Source organism: Glycine max, chromosome 9 (genome assembly GCF_000004515.6).
Source record: "Glycine max cultivar Williams 82 chromosome 9, Glycine_max_v4.0, whole genome shotgun sequence".
Classification (NCBI taxonomy): Eukaryota; Viridiplantae; Streptophyta; class Magnoliopsida; order Fabales; family Fabaceae; genus Glycine; species Glycine max.
The window spans coordinates 36,952,429-36,969,217 of NC_038245.2; the positions used below are offsets into that span (position 1 = coordinate 36,952,429).

Sequence of the window (16,789 nt, forward strand, 5' to 3'; positions counted from 1 at the left end):
AAGAAATTTTTGTGCAATGTGGCACAGGCAAAAGAAATGGGATGTGTCCTGGACCCATAAGTTACTTGGGTTGTTGTAGGCACTTATAATTGAGGGGTGTCGGTCTGAAATAAGAGAAATGTTAATTTGCGGAGTAACATGTCTTCTCAAATTCTTAAGAAAAAAACACCAAGCTGAAGTTGTCTCCCCTTCTACAATGGCATAGGCAATCGGGAAGATATGGTTAGGTCTATCTTGTGTGGTAGCTATCAACAGTGTGCCAGTATACTTCTCGTAAAGCCATGTACCATTTACTTGTTCTATGGGTTTGCAATATGCAAAACCATTAATGCATGGACCAAATGACCAAAAGACACGTTTAAACAATCTTTTGCCCGATACTATTTCTCCCCCCTCATACAAGGATTTTGTTTAAGCAGCGACCACAGTCCCGGGAACACAAGATTGCAAAGCTACGAAAAGTTTTGGCAATTTGACATATGATTCTTCCCAGTTTCCATGAATCATCTCCAACGCTCTTTGCTTTGCTAACCATGTCTTCTTGTAGGATGGGGTATAATTCATGAACATTTTGATCTCTGCAATCAACGTCTTGATGGAGACGGTTGGGTTTGTTTTGACAATTGGTTGGATGATCTGTGCTATGACATGTTTGTCGAGTTGGCGATGATCTTGTCTGAGCATCGGCACGAGACAAGTGTGATGACCTCTGGTACTCTTGATAATCCATTTGTTATGCCTCTTTGAATTGCATGCGCCCAAGCTCCATGTACAACCATTTTCATGTAACTTGTAGACGAAGTTTAGCCTTCTCTCGTCAGAGTAAATTGTTCTGCAATCAAAATGATTTTTGATGTTGTATTCTTTGATTGTCCGAATACATTGTGCTCTGTCATCGAAGGTCATGTCAATCTCAAGTATACCGACTGGTGGTTGTACATTGTGTTGTTGATGAACAAAATGGTGTCGATCAATGTAGTGTGGTAGGTGGTCAAAGTTCAAGTCTATTGGACACCTAGGTTGCTGATATTGCAACAGAGGTGACGGAGATGTCGTTGGTTTGCCAACACCCTCGTCATCAATTTGGTCATCACTTTGGTCATCGCTTTGGTGATTAATGTGATCAAAGAACTGTTGATCCTCATCCTCAGTAAAATCATCCATGTTTTCATCATGAAATCGTATAATGGGATCTTCGTTAGCAATGAGATGTTCATCTCGATTTGATGTTTGCGTTTGTGGTAGTTGTGAAGGTGGCGTAAAGGGGGATGAAGGATGATTTTGTTGGTCAAAGGAGGTTTGTTGGCTATGAAAAAAAGAATCGTTCTCGAATAATATTTGTGTGTATGAAGTATAAATGTCAAATGGGTCTTGTGATTCAAGGTTGTTGTATGAAGATACTGGATTATTGAGGTCTATGTTATTGTACGGTAACTGTTGTGGATGCGGTAGTTGTAGTTGTGGACATGCGGGTTGTGGAGACAATGGTTGTGGTTGAGGAATAAGCTCAGTAACAACATAGAATTCGGCAGAATTCAATTGTGGATTCTGGAGAATTGTTTCCATCGCGCCTCTAAGATCATCATTGTCGAATAGTTGAGCTGAAATAAAACATTTTTGACCGAGATGAAATGAAATAGGAACACGAAATAACAATTGAGCAACTTGTTCAGTTACTCGAGTAGGGAGACGATTGTTAATTTTTCGAATGAATTGTGTAAACGTAATAGAACGACTGGCGTAAAAAAATATTGGGGTCGTACACGTGTACATCGATCCTTGAACTGGATCGTGTACAATGTGACCACTGTGGTAAATGATGGTCGGAATTTCTTTAGGTGGAGCCATGGTGGTGCTTATGGGATATGAGTGGAAATGGTGTGAGAGTTACAAATCGAGTTTTGTTTTGTGAGAAAGTTGTTGTGTGTGATATGTTGTTGTCAAATGGTGATATTATATATAGGCTGAGAAAGTTTAGTACCAGAGTTAGATTGGAATGTTAGATGGGAGAATTAGATTGGAAGGTTAGGATGGGAGAGTTAGTTACGAGGGTTAGATGGGAGGGTTAGATGAGAGTGTTAGATTGGAAGGTTAGGTGGGGGAGTTAGATTGGAAGGTTAGGTGGGAGAGTTAGTTACGAGGGTTAGATAGGAGGGTTAGGTGGGAGTGTTAGATTGGAAGGTTAGGTAAGAGAGTTAGATTGGAAGGTTAGGTGGGAGGGTTAGGCAGTAAAGTTAGTTACGACGGTTAGGTAGGACATTAAGTGCATGTGAGTAAATTAGTGTACATATGTGAGTGAGCAGTATGCAACCTCACACATTAATATACATGACAGACTATTCGTTTAATCATGATTTTTGACCGCAGTGTTCTATATCGCATGCGAAGGACACATGCATTGTTCAAAAACATGTTAATGGGATAAACATACGCATGTGAGTGAACAGTGTGCAACACCACACTTTAATGGGGTGTCAGTGCATGTGAGGGTTAGGTCTGACATTGCTCCCCATATCTGAAATCATGCATATGTAGACTATTATTACTGAAGTAAATTGAAAATAACAATTTCAAAGCATGCAACAACTACAACTAGATAATACAGACAGAGAAAAACTTCAACGCAATACAACAACAAAATATGTTAAATTATTCATTCCAATTTCAGGGTATTCTCCAACTTCTGCTCCATGTCGACCCAACTTAGGTCATTAACTTGAGTAAGTGATAATGAATTATGAACATCAACTTTAAGTTTCATACATATTACACTTGTCATATTGAGAAATGTATGAAACATGCATGAGACACCTTCTTCGTCAATAATTTGAATTGCCCTATATTGAACTTCACCATTTAAATGATATACAAGACAACGATACCAAAGAGCATTAATTATAGGCGTAACACCATTATCTGTAATTGATGAATGTATTGCACTGATTATATTTGGCAGCGTCATTGTTGGATTCAAGAGTAACGACTTTGTGTTGTCACCGCTGAAAATTGCATTTGCACTTGAACTTTGAATGATTTCACCATTGATATAAACGTACGCACAAATAGGCTCTGACCTATTGCTAGCCCTCTCTGTTTTCTCTCACAATTTGATTAGACACAACTGTGCAAAGTATTGGGTGACATGGTAGGTTTATATATGCAATCAATCATAGGTCCATGGTTCACGTGAATTAGAATCTTGATGCGTCACAGTACCACAGTCATGTTAACGTGCTTTGGAATCTCAAGGCCTTACAACGAGACAAAATATAAATATGGTTTGGAATCTCGAGGCATTACAATTACATTAAGTGTAACGTTGAGGCCATGCGAAATGTTGAGAACAAAGCTAGTGCGGTTATCGTATGCATGCGGGTGAATGGTGTGCATGACAATGTCATTGGTTCACGTGCATTATAATCTCGATGCGTGATAGTACCACAGTTGTTGTTAACGTACTTTGGAATCTCGAGGCCTTGCAACGAGACAAATTATAAATGTGCTTTGGAATCTCGAGGCATTACAGTTACCTTAAGTGTAATGTTAAGGACATGCGAATTATTGAGAACCAAGTTAATGCGGTTAACATACGCATGCGGGTGAACAGTGTGCACAAAATTTCATTGATTCATGTGAATTAGAATCTCGATGCATCATAGTACCACAATCATGTTAACGTGCTTTGGAATCTCGAGGCCTTACAACGAGACAAATTATAAATGTGTTTTGGAATCACGAGGCATTACAATTACCTTAAGTGTATTTGTGCTTGCAAAACTGAATATTGTTTAAATGATAAATAGATGAGAGGTGCATGTCAATACCACATTTGCATCACCCAACTTCAAATTTTATATCATTTGTATTCGGTTTACCATTTGACATCATTCTCATGGATGATAAACCTCTATTGCATCATCAACACGTTAATCATTCTCGTACTACGATTAATGAGTTAATCACTTCCTATTACCATACAATACCTGAACCAGAACCACTAATTATACCATTATTATCGTGTACCGGTTTCCAACATATTTCCCTAATCAAGCAGTGTAAAATTGATCATGCATTGATCACTGCATCGGTTGAACGATGGAGGCCTGAAACACATACCTTTCACCTGCCATGGGGAGAGTGCACCATCACACTCGAAGATGTTGCACTTCATCTAGGCATTAGAGTCAATGGTCGTGTTGTGGCTGGACCTAGCTTCTTACATTGGGATGAGTTATACCACGAGTTACTAGGGGAAGTCCCTCTCGAAAATGCACGTAAAGGAGCCGCACTGAAGCTGACATGGTTGCTAAGCATGTTGCGTGCACCATTGCCCGTAGAACCAACAACGCACCAACTACAATGCAGGTGTAGAGCTTACATAATGTGCATGATTGACGGTGCTTTAATTCCTGATAAATCTGGAAATAGAGTTCATTTAATGTATTTGAACCTATTACGTGATTTGAACAACACAAAAAAATATAGTTGTGGTTCGGCTTGTTTAGCAAACCTGTATAGAGAACTATGTCGAGCATCATCGGAGGTTGGTAAATCTATGGGTGGTTGTGTCATACTATTGTAGTCATGGGCTTGGTACCACATGCCTTTTATTGCACCAAGAGTCCCACGACCCAAAACAACTTTTCCACTAGCTAAAAAGTTATTTACATATAGCGAAATGTTAATTTTTTTAATTCAATGACGTGTATTATAACATTACAATGAATACTGATTTTGTATGTTTTACATTTCAGATGGAGTGGTGGTAGATTAGAATATTGGGCCACACCGCATGGTGACTTAGTCGGATATAGGTCTTGTATAGATCATGTGGAGAGCCATGAGGTATAATACTATCATGATCTGCACCTTAAATATGTACATACATACTAACATGTTGCCTTGTTGGCATATATTTCAGTTTTCTTGGGTCCCATATAGAGGATTTGAAGAACACCTACCCAGACGTGCATATAGAGACATGGAGATTTGGTCTGCATGTACTGCAATTATTTGTTTCTTGATTGTCGAATGACATCAAACAAATCGGGTGAAGCTACAGTTTAGACTACAACAAGATATCCATGTTGATCCCATGAATCTTGATCTACTTCACCAAATTGACATGTGAGGCAATCATTACACTGATTGGATGGAATACCATGCAGAGTGGATTAATATATGGAAAAACAAACATAATGATGTTTTAGCTGGGCAATGGGTTGAAGGAATAGTGACACATACACCAGTGTACATGGAATGGTATAGGAAAAACACTACTTTGTTCTTGTCTGTTGCACAACAACTACATGATCCACGCACAACAATTACCCAAAATGTTGCAGGGTCAAGTGTTGAACAAAAACATTTTGAAATTCCGCATCCTCAGTCAATGTATTCTACTCCTTCACCTACTCATCAAACTTTTGACCACACTGGCGAGTCAGTCACCGCAACCACCCATGAATGGATAACCGATTTATTTGGTGTCGATTTCAATACACCAAATTCAGCGACATCATATTTAGCTACTTTACAACAGTTCGATGCACCGCATTCGTTTGGAGAACAAGGTCAAAGTTCTTCAACTGCAACAACTAACATTGAAAATGTTACATAGAACAACAACATCATCATGACGTGGGAGAACCAGTCATACTGGAAAGAAGAAATCCGCAACGTAATCGGTGTCCACCACCTTGTGGGACTGGTCATCGTCTTGGTCATTGAAGTATAAAATGTTGTGATAATGGGATCAAACATGTTTAAGTACCCCTGTAACAGTATCATCAAATATGATTTGGACCCTTGCAACTATGGTTAAGTGCCCATGTTCTGCATTTTTTTTCAAATTATGTCGAACACATTAATGATATTTGTGACTCATTTTTTCTATGGTTTGAACGTCAAAGAATCCAAAAAAAATTATTTCGTGCACCAGTTCCATGGAATAACACCTCAAAATACAAGTACAAAATAATAAAAAACTATGATTTGGACCCTTGCAACTATGCTTAAGTGCCCATGTTCTGCATTTTTTTCAAATTATGTCGAACACATTAATGATATTCGTGACTCATTTTTTCTATGGTTTGAACGTCAAAAAATCCAAAAAAAATTATTTTGTGCACCGGTTCCATTGAATAACACCTCAAAATACAAGTACAAAATAAAAAAAAAAACTATGATTTAGACCCTTGCAACTATGGTTAAGTGCCCATGTTCTGCATTTTTTTCAAATTATGTCGAACACATTAATGATATTAGTGACTCATTTTTTCTATGGTTTGAACGTCAAAAAATCCAAAAAAAAATTATTTCGTGCACCGGTTCCATTGAATAACACCTCAAAATAAAAATACAAAATAAAAAAAACTATGATTTGGACCCTTGCAACTATGCTTAAGTGCCCATGTTCTGCATTTTTTTCAAATTATGTCGAACACATTAATGATATTCGTGACTCATTTTTTCTATGGTTTGAACGTCAAAGAATTCAAAAAAATTTATTTCGTGCACCAGTTCCATGGGATATCACCTCAAAATACAAGCACAAAATAAAAAAAAAACTATGATTTGGACACTTTTTCCATGGTAATAACGTCAAAAAATCCAAAAAAAAATATTCGTGACACACTTTGCAATTTTCACAAATCAATTTTTTTTTACTCTGAAATTATAATGAACTTCTGCTGCATCAATTATCAGGGATAAATCACAGTCGAAATTGACAACACTCAACAATTTGCATAGGTCTCTAAAAAAATAAATGTCTCACCAGTAAAACTGACATGACATGGACTACTCAATTTTTGTTCACTCTGATAATTATAATGGACTTCTACTCCATCAATTACCGGAGATAAATCACAGTCAAAAATTGACAACACTCAGCAATTTACACACGTCTCTAAAAAAATAAATGTCGCACCAGTAAAACTGGCATGACATGGACAACTCAATTTTTTTTCACTTTGATAATTATAATGGACTTCTGCTCCATCAATTAACAGGGATAAATCACAGTTGAAATTAACAACACTCGGCAATTTTCACACGCCTCTAAAAAAATTAATGTCGCACCAGTAAAACTGACATGACGTGGACAACTCAGTTTTTTTTCACTCAATTGTTTTTTTCACTCGACAATTTGTACATTATGGACCCTTGTAAATATGCTTATATGTTCATTTACCCGTTCATCAAAATGCACAGTTAACTAGTGACTCACTCAACTATAACCAAATTCTATAAATATCACTACAACTAAAGGCATTCGTAACAATTTCAAATTTTTATCTTAATCCCTACCACAATGTGTCACCTAACTGCATATGTTTGTGGTTACTACGACGACCAAATTTGTAATACTAATGAGGGCACCACCTTCGTTAGTAACAATACAAAAACTTTCATGGCCGACAAGGTCATAACCTTTACACAATTGTTTGAACTTGTTCACAAAAAACTAAACATTGACCCAGAACAACATATCCAACATCTCCACTTTCAGTGCCCTATATTTGAGTCAGGACAACGTTATATGTACACATCTTTTATTCTGTGAGATGATGTTGATGTTCGACAAATGTTTAACATTTTTTACAACAACCCATCACTACCATTTGTGGAGTTATTTGCCATAATCTGTCACAATAATAACCCACCACACAACCAACATGGCTCAACCTCTAATCTTGAGGACTTATCAGATGAATACGAGACTTGTTGGATCAAAAATCATGATAGTGATACTGACTCCTCTTCCGGGCCCGAAGGAAGTAACCTGTCTCCATCCCACGAACCTATATTCAAACGAGATTGGTAATCTACGGATCATTCATGTCTAAGTTATTTCTTCTTTGAAATTTTCATGTAATGTCTTATGTCCGTCTTCAGTTATCACTTTACGTATTGAAATAATTTTTCCTTTAAATTTAAATTAGCAATTTTCAGTTTACCCACTTTTACTGCAGTAGTTGACATGGTAACATAACTGTCAAAATTCACAATACTTTGCCATTTACACTACACTGTTTCTAAAAATTAAATGTCTCATTGACAAAACTGACATGAAATGGACAACTCATAATCTCTTTGTTCACTCTAAAAATAATTATGGACGTTTGTTGCTTTAATTACAAGGGAAAAATCACAGTCCAAATTGACAATACTCTGCAATTTTCACACGTCTCTAAAAATTAAATGTCTCACCTGCAAAACTGACATGAAATAGATAGCTCATAATCTCTTTGTTCACTCTGAAAATCATCATGAACGTCTGCTGCTTTAATTACATGGGAAAAATCACAGTTCAAATTGACAACATTCTGCATTATGAGCTGTCTATTTCATGTCAGTTTTGCAAGTGAGACATTTAATTTTTAGAGACGTGTGCAAAACTAACATGAGATGGACAACTCATAATCTCTTTGTTCACTCTGAAATTATAATGGACGTTAGCTCCATCACTTACTAGGGGAAAAAACATTGGATTCCAATACACATCAACGTGGCAGAATACTCATACAACTATAAATAACACAACGCATACATAATACAAACACACAATCTCACACAACATAGTTTCACAACCCAAATACAATCTTATTACTATGTCATTTTTGGGAGAAACAAGCAGTCAGACCATTGCTAACTCCAGATTAGCTTTCATTTTTCCAAATTGATCAATCATTCACAACCAAACTGGTGTTTATTTTCAAAGTCTCACTCCAACACCAATGGGAGTTCCTAACAATTGTTCTTTTGATACACTCAAGCGTAGAATGCACAACACCCTTCAACTAACCAACGATCAATTACTGGATGAAATCTACTACCAACAACCATTCATAGATGCAGGTCAATAATATTTTTTTCAATCTCTACAATTGAAAAATGATGATGATGCTTACACAATGTTAATGTGCAATGAACAATACTCGTGTGTTGGCCCTATAGAATTATTATGTACCATTATTAGAACACCGGATGCTATACTCAACCTGCTTCAATCAACCATCACTCCTACTCATGATGCAATTATGTATTACAACGGGAAGTGGAACATACCACGTCAAGGCGAGTTTTTGGGTTACTCCTTTGCTGGAACTAATCTAATAATAAGATTTGGCATTCCTCCAGGATGTGGCATGAAGAAACTCAAGGATTTAATCAAGCAAGTCGCACCTATAGGGGTTTCCCCTAATGGAATTCACGGATCACAATTGGTTAGGCGATTGTTCTTTCGACAATCAGGTCATTCTAAGTATTCCGAAAATTTGATTGAATATGAGATAACAGAATTGAAAAATGATGAAGACGTGCTAAAGGTGTTAGCACAATCCAACTATTGGAAACGATTCTGCTCAATAAAAATTTTGGCTATTTTTAGCAAACCAGTAATTCAAATAGAAGAAGACATATATTCTGCACAACATATTTTAGATCCTCATTAGTTTTATTATGTTTGAGTTGTAATTGTAATTTTTAATATGTTTCATTATTGTCGAGTATCATTTCAGTTATTGTAATTTGAGTATTTTGTTTACTTTATAAGACAAATGCATTATATATTTTTTTGTGATGTTTTTTGTACTGTATTCTAATACTACTAATTAATTTTATTATTTTTTAATTATAAGAACATACAAAAATTAACCAAACATAAATTTAACTATACAATTACATATAACTTCATCCGGCCACCAGAGGACCTTGCCGCCGGCGACCCAGTTTCCGCCGAACCTGCTGATGCCCAGTTCACAATCCTCGCAATTGACCTCAACGGTCTTGCCGTCGACCGCTACGGCATTGTGGCCGGAGTACGGCGGGCGGCGGAGACAGTGGGGTTCTTCCAGGCGGTGAATCACGAAATTCCGGTGAAGGTTTTGGAGGAGGCAATGGCGGCGGTGCGTGAGTTCCACGAGCTGCCACAAGAGTTGAAGGGTGAATATTATAACAGGGAGCTGATGAAGAAGGTGAAGTTTGGGAGCAACTTTGATTTGTATCAGTCAAAGTAAGCTAATTGAAGAGACACTCTTTTCTGTGTGATGGGTCCTGAACCACTTCATCAAGAACTGCCTCCTCCTATCTGTAGGTAACTTTGGACTTTTCAAGATTAAAACTTTTTGTATACATGGAAGAACAAAAGTTTCATTTGCATGTTATAGAGATTATTCACTCTAACAAAACAAACATTGATGCAATTCAATTGGAGTTTTAACTCCATCATTCACTTGATAAAAGTTTGCATTAAATATCATTATGCTATGAGGTGAAAATACACTTAAGAAAGTGCATACAAGTTTTATTTCATTAGTTTAACTTTTATATTCTATATACGGTTAGTGTAAAAAAAATTGCACTATTGATCAATCAAAATTGATGGTTGATATGACTTTTAAGGTTAGGGAATTGGATATGGAGTGCTTAAGTCTCACGATTATCGAGTAGTATAAGATGCTCGGTGAGTATTTAAGTGTTGATTCTATCCTTAACAACTAGTTTTTAAGGGTGTGTTCCCAACTGTTTGGGCTCTTATTGGTATCAGAATTGGTTGTAAGTAAATATCAATTGGAATTGAAAAACTTTTTTATTTTAGCCTTTTAATTTATGCACTAGTACATAGGATAGAAAAACAGAATCCTCGAATATAGATTTATGTAAAAACGAAAAGGCGGCATTTTTGTACCTAAAAAGTCATTTTTATTGGGTGATTTGATCTTGGTTTGTAGGGATGTAGCAATGGAATACTGTAGGCAAGTTCAGGTGTTGGGGAGAGTTTTGTTTGGGTTATTATCAGAAGCACTTGGACTCAACCCTGCGCATCTTCAACGCATGGATTGTGCAAAGGGCCATTCAATTTTGTTTCACTATTATCCAACATGTCCTGAGCCTGAACTCACTATGGGTACTACCAGGCACTCTGATCCTGATTTCCTTACAATTCTGCTTCAAGATCACATTGGAGGGCTCCAAGTTTTGAGCCACAATGGATGGGTTGATGTTCCTCCGGTTCCTAGAGCTCTAGTAGTAAACATTGGAGATCTGCTACAGGTAACTTCATTCTTTTTTTTTTTTTCTCTTTTACTAGTCAATGAATGAAACAAAATGAGTCTATTGTAAGAACTACTTATGTTAAGTTGTATGGCCTAATTCACAACCGGGAGGAGGAGGCAGAAGAAAGAAGATTATGATGAAAATGTATTCCATTTGCACCCTAACACTACTGGAAAGAGTATTTTCAACATTACTATTTTAACATTCATTTTTGATAAAACCGAAATTAACAAAAGGGTAATGGTATTTTTATAAATAAACTGATTTCGTAAACATTAGTTTTTGAAAAAAAATCGATATTAACATGACAATGTTAACATCATTTTTAAAAAAAATCAATGTTAATGTGATTATGTTAAAAAATCGTCATGAGCACTATGCAGATCCCTTCCTTCTCCGCCACTAACGGCACCGTCAACTTCACCTTCTCCCAGTACGCCTTCGTTAGGAACCCTAACCGAGAGTGAGAAAGCGAGAAAGCGAGAGCGATAGCGATAATAAGACGAGAGTGAGAGTGAGTGGGTGAGAGAAGACAGGGAGACATTCAATAAAAGGAAAAACACATTAAAATCCCCATTATTAAAAAACTGATGTTAATGTGATGATGTTAACACGGATGTTAGAAAAGCTGATGTTAACGAAGCTAAGTTATTTATGCCTATGTGTTATGTATATTCTTGATATGTTTTTGAGTTTTGGTTGCTCTGTGCGTTTTCGCTTGATTTGAGTCTGATTCACTATTTTTCTTCTATAGTTGTCCTGATTGCTACAGATTTGGTTTTAGGTTTATGTGTTTGTTCACTGTGGTTTTAGTTTACGTTTTGGTGAGAGCATTTCATTAATTATATTGTTTGAATGCTGGAATTGATGTAGGTTGTGTAGGTGCTTTGGATATTTACCGGATAGGAAGAAGAAAATATTGATTTCTTGAAACGTGTCCTTCAGGTATTTATATTCTATTGTTTCTTGGAATTATATGAATTCTATGGCCCGTGTAAGTGTTAGCCCATATTTTTGATGAGCTAAAAATATGCTCTAAATACGCATTAGATGTCGTCATGAATTTTGAAGCGTATTAAAGAGCAAGAATCTTGTCAGATTCTGTTGAATCGAAAAGAAAGAAGAGTCTATTGAAAAGGATTCACAGGTTCAAGGAAGTATTTACAAAATACAAGGCTAAGACAAAGGGCTTCGAACCATTAGGCGAATCGAGCTGGCGTGTGGTCGAATCGAAGTCAAGGCAACAAGAGTTCTGGATTTAGCGCAATTTCTGACAAAACTTCACAAAATTAGTTCGATTTCGAGCAATGTGGATAACCGTTCTAAGGAGCAGTTATGTGCATGCAAGGTGTACGTAGCAGGACACTTGGCATTAGGATAGTGTTCGACCGTTAGGGCAATTTATTTTCGAATGTCTATATATAGCAGTTTTTAGTCAGATTTCGAGGTCGCAGATCATTGCTACAAATCCTTATATACTCAAAGTACCCAGCGCAGAGAGAAACGAGTACGCAAGGAAAATGTATGATTGTGAACCATTTTAAGTTTCTGTAAATTTTACATTTCGAATGCAATGCATTTTACGTTTCACTTTATAATTCCTGTCTTTTAAATGGTTCATTCGATCGAATGAACTTGCTGATCCTTTCAATTCTGCAATTTGCTTTTCCCTTGCCAATTTACTTCCAGCATTTCGATTCTTTCAAAGAATTTTTACTTTCTGCAAACCTCAAAACCAATAAAGGTTTGTTGCAACGATGAACATTAAAAGCTTTACATTTAATGCAAACACACAAATGGCATGCTCCTGAGATTCACTAGTTGATCTCGCAAGTAATTGACTTAGACTAGCGATTGTTTACCAAATTTCAGCGTAAACAGTAAGTCCGATAGTTTAGGGTCTGTTTGTTTTACATTTGAATAATTGAGTTTAAAAGAATTTGTTTGTGTCTGGGAATGGCATTATAATGTTTAGAAATTTTGGTTTTGTTTGGGGGATAAAGTAGACTCACTTTTGAAGTTTAAATCAATTATTATTATTATTATTATTATTATTATTATTATAACATTGAGTAATTGCCTATGCTCTCATTTTAGGCTGTTATTGTTGGAATTTTTCTGTAGTCAAAAAGTGAATAAAGCAAAATTTTCTTATTAGTTAATACTTCTTTTTTATAACGAGACTTTAATTTAAGACTTTTATTAAGGATCAAACTCCTTACCTGTTGAACTAGTAAACATTATTGGTACTAAATATCTTTTGTGGTACACCAAAAAATTATATATCTTTCGATGAGATAATCTATTTAATTACAATCAAAATAAACTTTGACAACTGTTCTGGAAAAGTAATCTCGGTATACTAAGGACCAAGTCAAGCGAAATGTGGTTTTCAAAAGTGGGGTCTGTACCTGAATAAAAAAGTAAACGCGCCTACTTGTTCCTCATTGTCCTTCCTTCTTATCTAACTATTGTACCTTTGCAAAATAACATTCTTTAGTTATTTCGAATTCGTGTAGCACAGAGAGAAGAGAAGAGAACTTGTATTTTCTGCCAGTTTCCCAGTATGGTGGCCACAAGCACAAATCAATCCGAGTTAGAAACAAGTAAGAAGGATTCCACTTATGACAGAATAGCTGAAGTCAAAGCCTTTGATGAAACAAAACTTGGTGTGAAAGGCCTCTTCGATTCTGGGATCACAAAGATACCACGCATGTTCCATCATGCCAAGGTGGAGGACCACACTGAAACCATGCCAAATGACTCAAACTTCAGTGTCCCCATCATAGATCTCCAAGATATAGACACAAACTCATCCCTTCGTGTGAAAGCACTTGACAAGATTCGAAGTGCATGCAAGGAGTGGGGGTTTTTCCAGGTGGTGAATCATGGTATTGCTGTTGATCTTTTGGATGAGATGATATGTGGAATCCGTAGGTTTCATGAACAAGATGTTGAGGTGAGAAAAAGCTTTTACTCGAGGGATATGAATAAGAAAGTTAGATATTTCTCCAATGGTACTCTTTATAGAGACCCTGCTGCTAACTGGAGAGACACAATTGCTTTTTTTCGTACTCCTGATCCTCCTAATCCAGAAGAAATACCATCAGTATGCAGGTACTAATTTTGACTTGATTACACTTGATAATAACAATCGTTCTCATTCAGCAGTGATTGAGATTGTATATTTTTCATCGAATAAACCATCAATTTGGTCCATCAAGTATTATTCTCTCTCCTAAATTGTTCATGAAGTAATAAAACTATATGTATTCCCTCAGGTATTATTGCATATCTATCAATTTAGTCCCTGAGTTGATATATCTTATTAAGGTTTAAGAACCAATTTGAAGGGTTTTTCCATACTTGAGAGACTAGCTAGTATGATTTCTAATATTTGAGGGATCACTTATATAATTTTTTTTTACTTTAAAAACTATTTAGGAGAAAGGATACTATTTCAGTGTGAATTTGAGGGGTTTATTATTTTTGTTTTTAAAATACAGACTCAATTTAGAAAAGTTGTATACAAGCAAAAGAGGGGGGGGGGGGGGTTGGTTTGCAGGAAGTTTTACTATTTTTATTTTCTGCTTTTGCTAATGATTACAAAAATATCACTTGTAAAATAGGTGCGACTTTTGTAATTATCATTGAAAAATTAAGAATTTTTGCTTTTCATAAGATGAAGCACCATCAGTAGTTTAGCAACATCCATATGGAAAAGAGTTTCACTCTTCATGTTTATTGTGCAATTCACTTTTAGACCCCATCAAATTTAGACTTTTTCCATTGTCTATGATGAAATAATCATGCATTTGCAGAGACATTGTGATTGGTTATTCAGAGAAAGTAAGGGCATTAGGCTTTACAATCTTTGAGCTATTCTCAGAGGCTCTTGGCCTTCATTCTTCTTATCTTAAAGAATTGGACTCCGTTGATGGACAATTTCTTTTGTGTCACTACTATCCTCCATGCCCTGAACCCGAATTAACTATGGGTACTTCAAAGCACACTGATATTAGCTTCATGACAATTCTTCTGCAAGACCAGATGGGTGGTCTTCAAGTTCTTCATCAGAATCAATGGGTTGATGTTCCTCCAGTGCATGGATCTCTTGTTGTAAACATTGGGGATTTTCTGCAGGTAAGTTCTGCCGCACACGTCCTTCTTGGTCTCTCTCTCCTCACTCATGTCTCTAGTAGCCTTTTCTTTTTGTATCCAAAAACCACTTTAACTAATTTTCTGTCATCTTTTCCTCAATTATAGTCTATCTTCTCGTATACAATCATTTTGTATGATGTCCTTTCTTGTGTAGCCATACATTCTTGTTAACATTCTCAGTTACTCACAGTTTTCTTTTACTGTCCCTTTTAAGCCCAATATTTATTATCGTAAAATTATAGTAGGACACAACTTTATTATAAAACTTCCTTTTGAATTCCATCAGAAATAACCCTTGAAGTCTTTATCTATTTTGTATCATTTGTGAGGTGTCCTCATGATAGCAACAAAAAACATTTTGAGTACTTCCATTGCATTACCATCTGAAATGTTATATCAAATGCCATGCATGTTTTATTTTTGAAAGTTTGGTGTTTCTACCATCAATTGTTATGATATATCAAAATAAAATCTCTGACATACCCAATTTTATATGATCATGTTTTATCATTCTCCTTGTTGGTGCAGCTTATATCAAATGATATGTTCGTTAGTGTCTATCATCGGGTCTTATCAAGTCATACAGGCCCCAGAATTTCAGTTGCAAGTTTCTTTGCAAACTCATTTCAACAGAGTTCATTGAAGGTTGTTGGTCCAATAAAAGAGTTGTTATCAGAAGACAATCCACCAATCTATAGGGACACTACTGTTAAAGATGTCAAAGCACATTATTTTGAGAAAGGCCTTGATGGGAACAATTCCTTGCACCCCTTTAGGTTGTGAAGTGAATAATGAGAATTCGATTAGAGCACTCTTGATTCCTTTGGAGTTGGCTTTAGTGTGCATTTTATCATGGTTAACTTTTTCCTTTGACTGCGATTTTCAGTATCTTGTAACTTCTAAATAAACAACATCAAGTTCTAGAGACAGAGCATGGTTAAGGCACCCTTAATTATTTGCACTGCACAAGAGCAAAGTTTCTAGTTTCTGTATTATGATAATATAATATAGAGTGGTGAGTATATTATTCTCACAGTATATATGGATTTATTTTATGTAAGAGTGGTTGGAATTGGATCATCCTCCTACTTCAATCTATATAGCATAGACTGTAATTCACTGTATGCACTTTCTTTAGATGAGTTAAATTAAATCCGATTTTTCTGTTGTTACTTTACTTTGATCATAGCACTGTGGTTTATTCTGTTGTTACTTGTTACTTTCATTATAGTACTGTTGTTAGTTGTTAGTTGTCACTTTTCGACAACTTCGATATACTAAAGGTGATATAATATTACGAGAAATTATAAAAAAAATTATTAATTATTGTTTCTAACGACTCACATGAATTATATGGTTAAAAAAATATTCTAAATAACTCACAGTCGTTGAAAATTAAATCTTACACACACATGCAGATTGCAAACTCACACATCAACTGTTAGCACACCAAACACGCACGCAAGCACACACTGTTATTAAATTTCACGAGAAAGATAAGTTTGTAGTGTAGCACACCGAACCAAAAATGGATGTAGTTGGCGCCGGAAACTCTCTTGCGGGAACT

The 16,789-nt window shown here is 36.0% G+C and overlaps 2 protein-coding genes across 2 annotated transcripts; both read left to right on the forward strand.

Moving 5' to 3' along the window:
- Positions 1–9,700: 9,700 nt before the first annotated feature.
- LOC100786781 (1-aminocyclopropane-1-carboxylate oxidase homolog 1-like) lies at positions 9,701–12,061 on the forward strand. Its single transcript, XM_041004916.1, has 2 exons — positions 9,701–11,058; positions 11,935–12,061. The coding sequence occupies exons 1-2, from the start codon at positions 10,747–10,749 to the stop codon at positions 11,941–11,943; spliced, it is 321 nt and encodes a 106-aa protein (XP_040860850.1). The 5' UTR covers positions 9,701–10,746; the 3' UTR covers positions 11,944–12,061.
- Positions 12,062–13,506: 1,445 nt separating this feature from the next.
- Positions 13,507–16,394, forward strand: LOC100787331 (1-aminocyclopropane-1-carboxylate oxidase homolog 1). Its single transcript, XM_003533966.4, has 3 exons — positions 13,507–14,178; positions 14,883–15,204; positions 15,751–16,394. Exons 1-3 carry the CDS (start codon positions 13,628–13,630, stop codon positions 16,003–16,005), a joined length of 1,128 nt encoding a protein of 375 aa, XP_003534014.1. The 5' UTR covers positions 13,507–13,627; the 3' UTR covers positions 16,006–16,394.
- Positions 16,395–16,789: the final 395 nt, after the last annotated feature.

What these genes read in the sequence shown, in the direction of transcription:
- LOC100786781 (XM_041004916.1), top strand. Translation starts at nt 10,747, where the DNA reads ATGGAATACTGTAGGCAAGTTCAGGTGTTGGGGAGAGTTTTGTTTGGG.
- LOC100787331 (XM_003533966.4), top strand. Translation starts at nt 13,628, where the DNA reads ATGGTGGCCACAAGCACAAATCAATCCGAGTTAGAAACAAGTAAGAAG. An exon ending in GAAATACCATCAGTATGCAG is followed by an intron (nt 14,179 to 14,882) that starts GTACTAATTTTG and finishes ATGCATTTGCAG; the next exon opens with AGACATTGTGATTGGTTATT. An exon ending in ACATTGGGGATTTTCTGCAG is followed by an intron (nt 15,205 to 15,750) that starts GTAAGTTCTGCC and finishes TTGTTGGTGCAG; the next exon opens with CTTATATCAAATGATATGTT.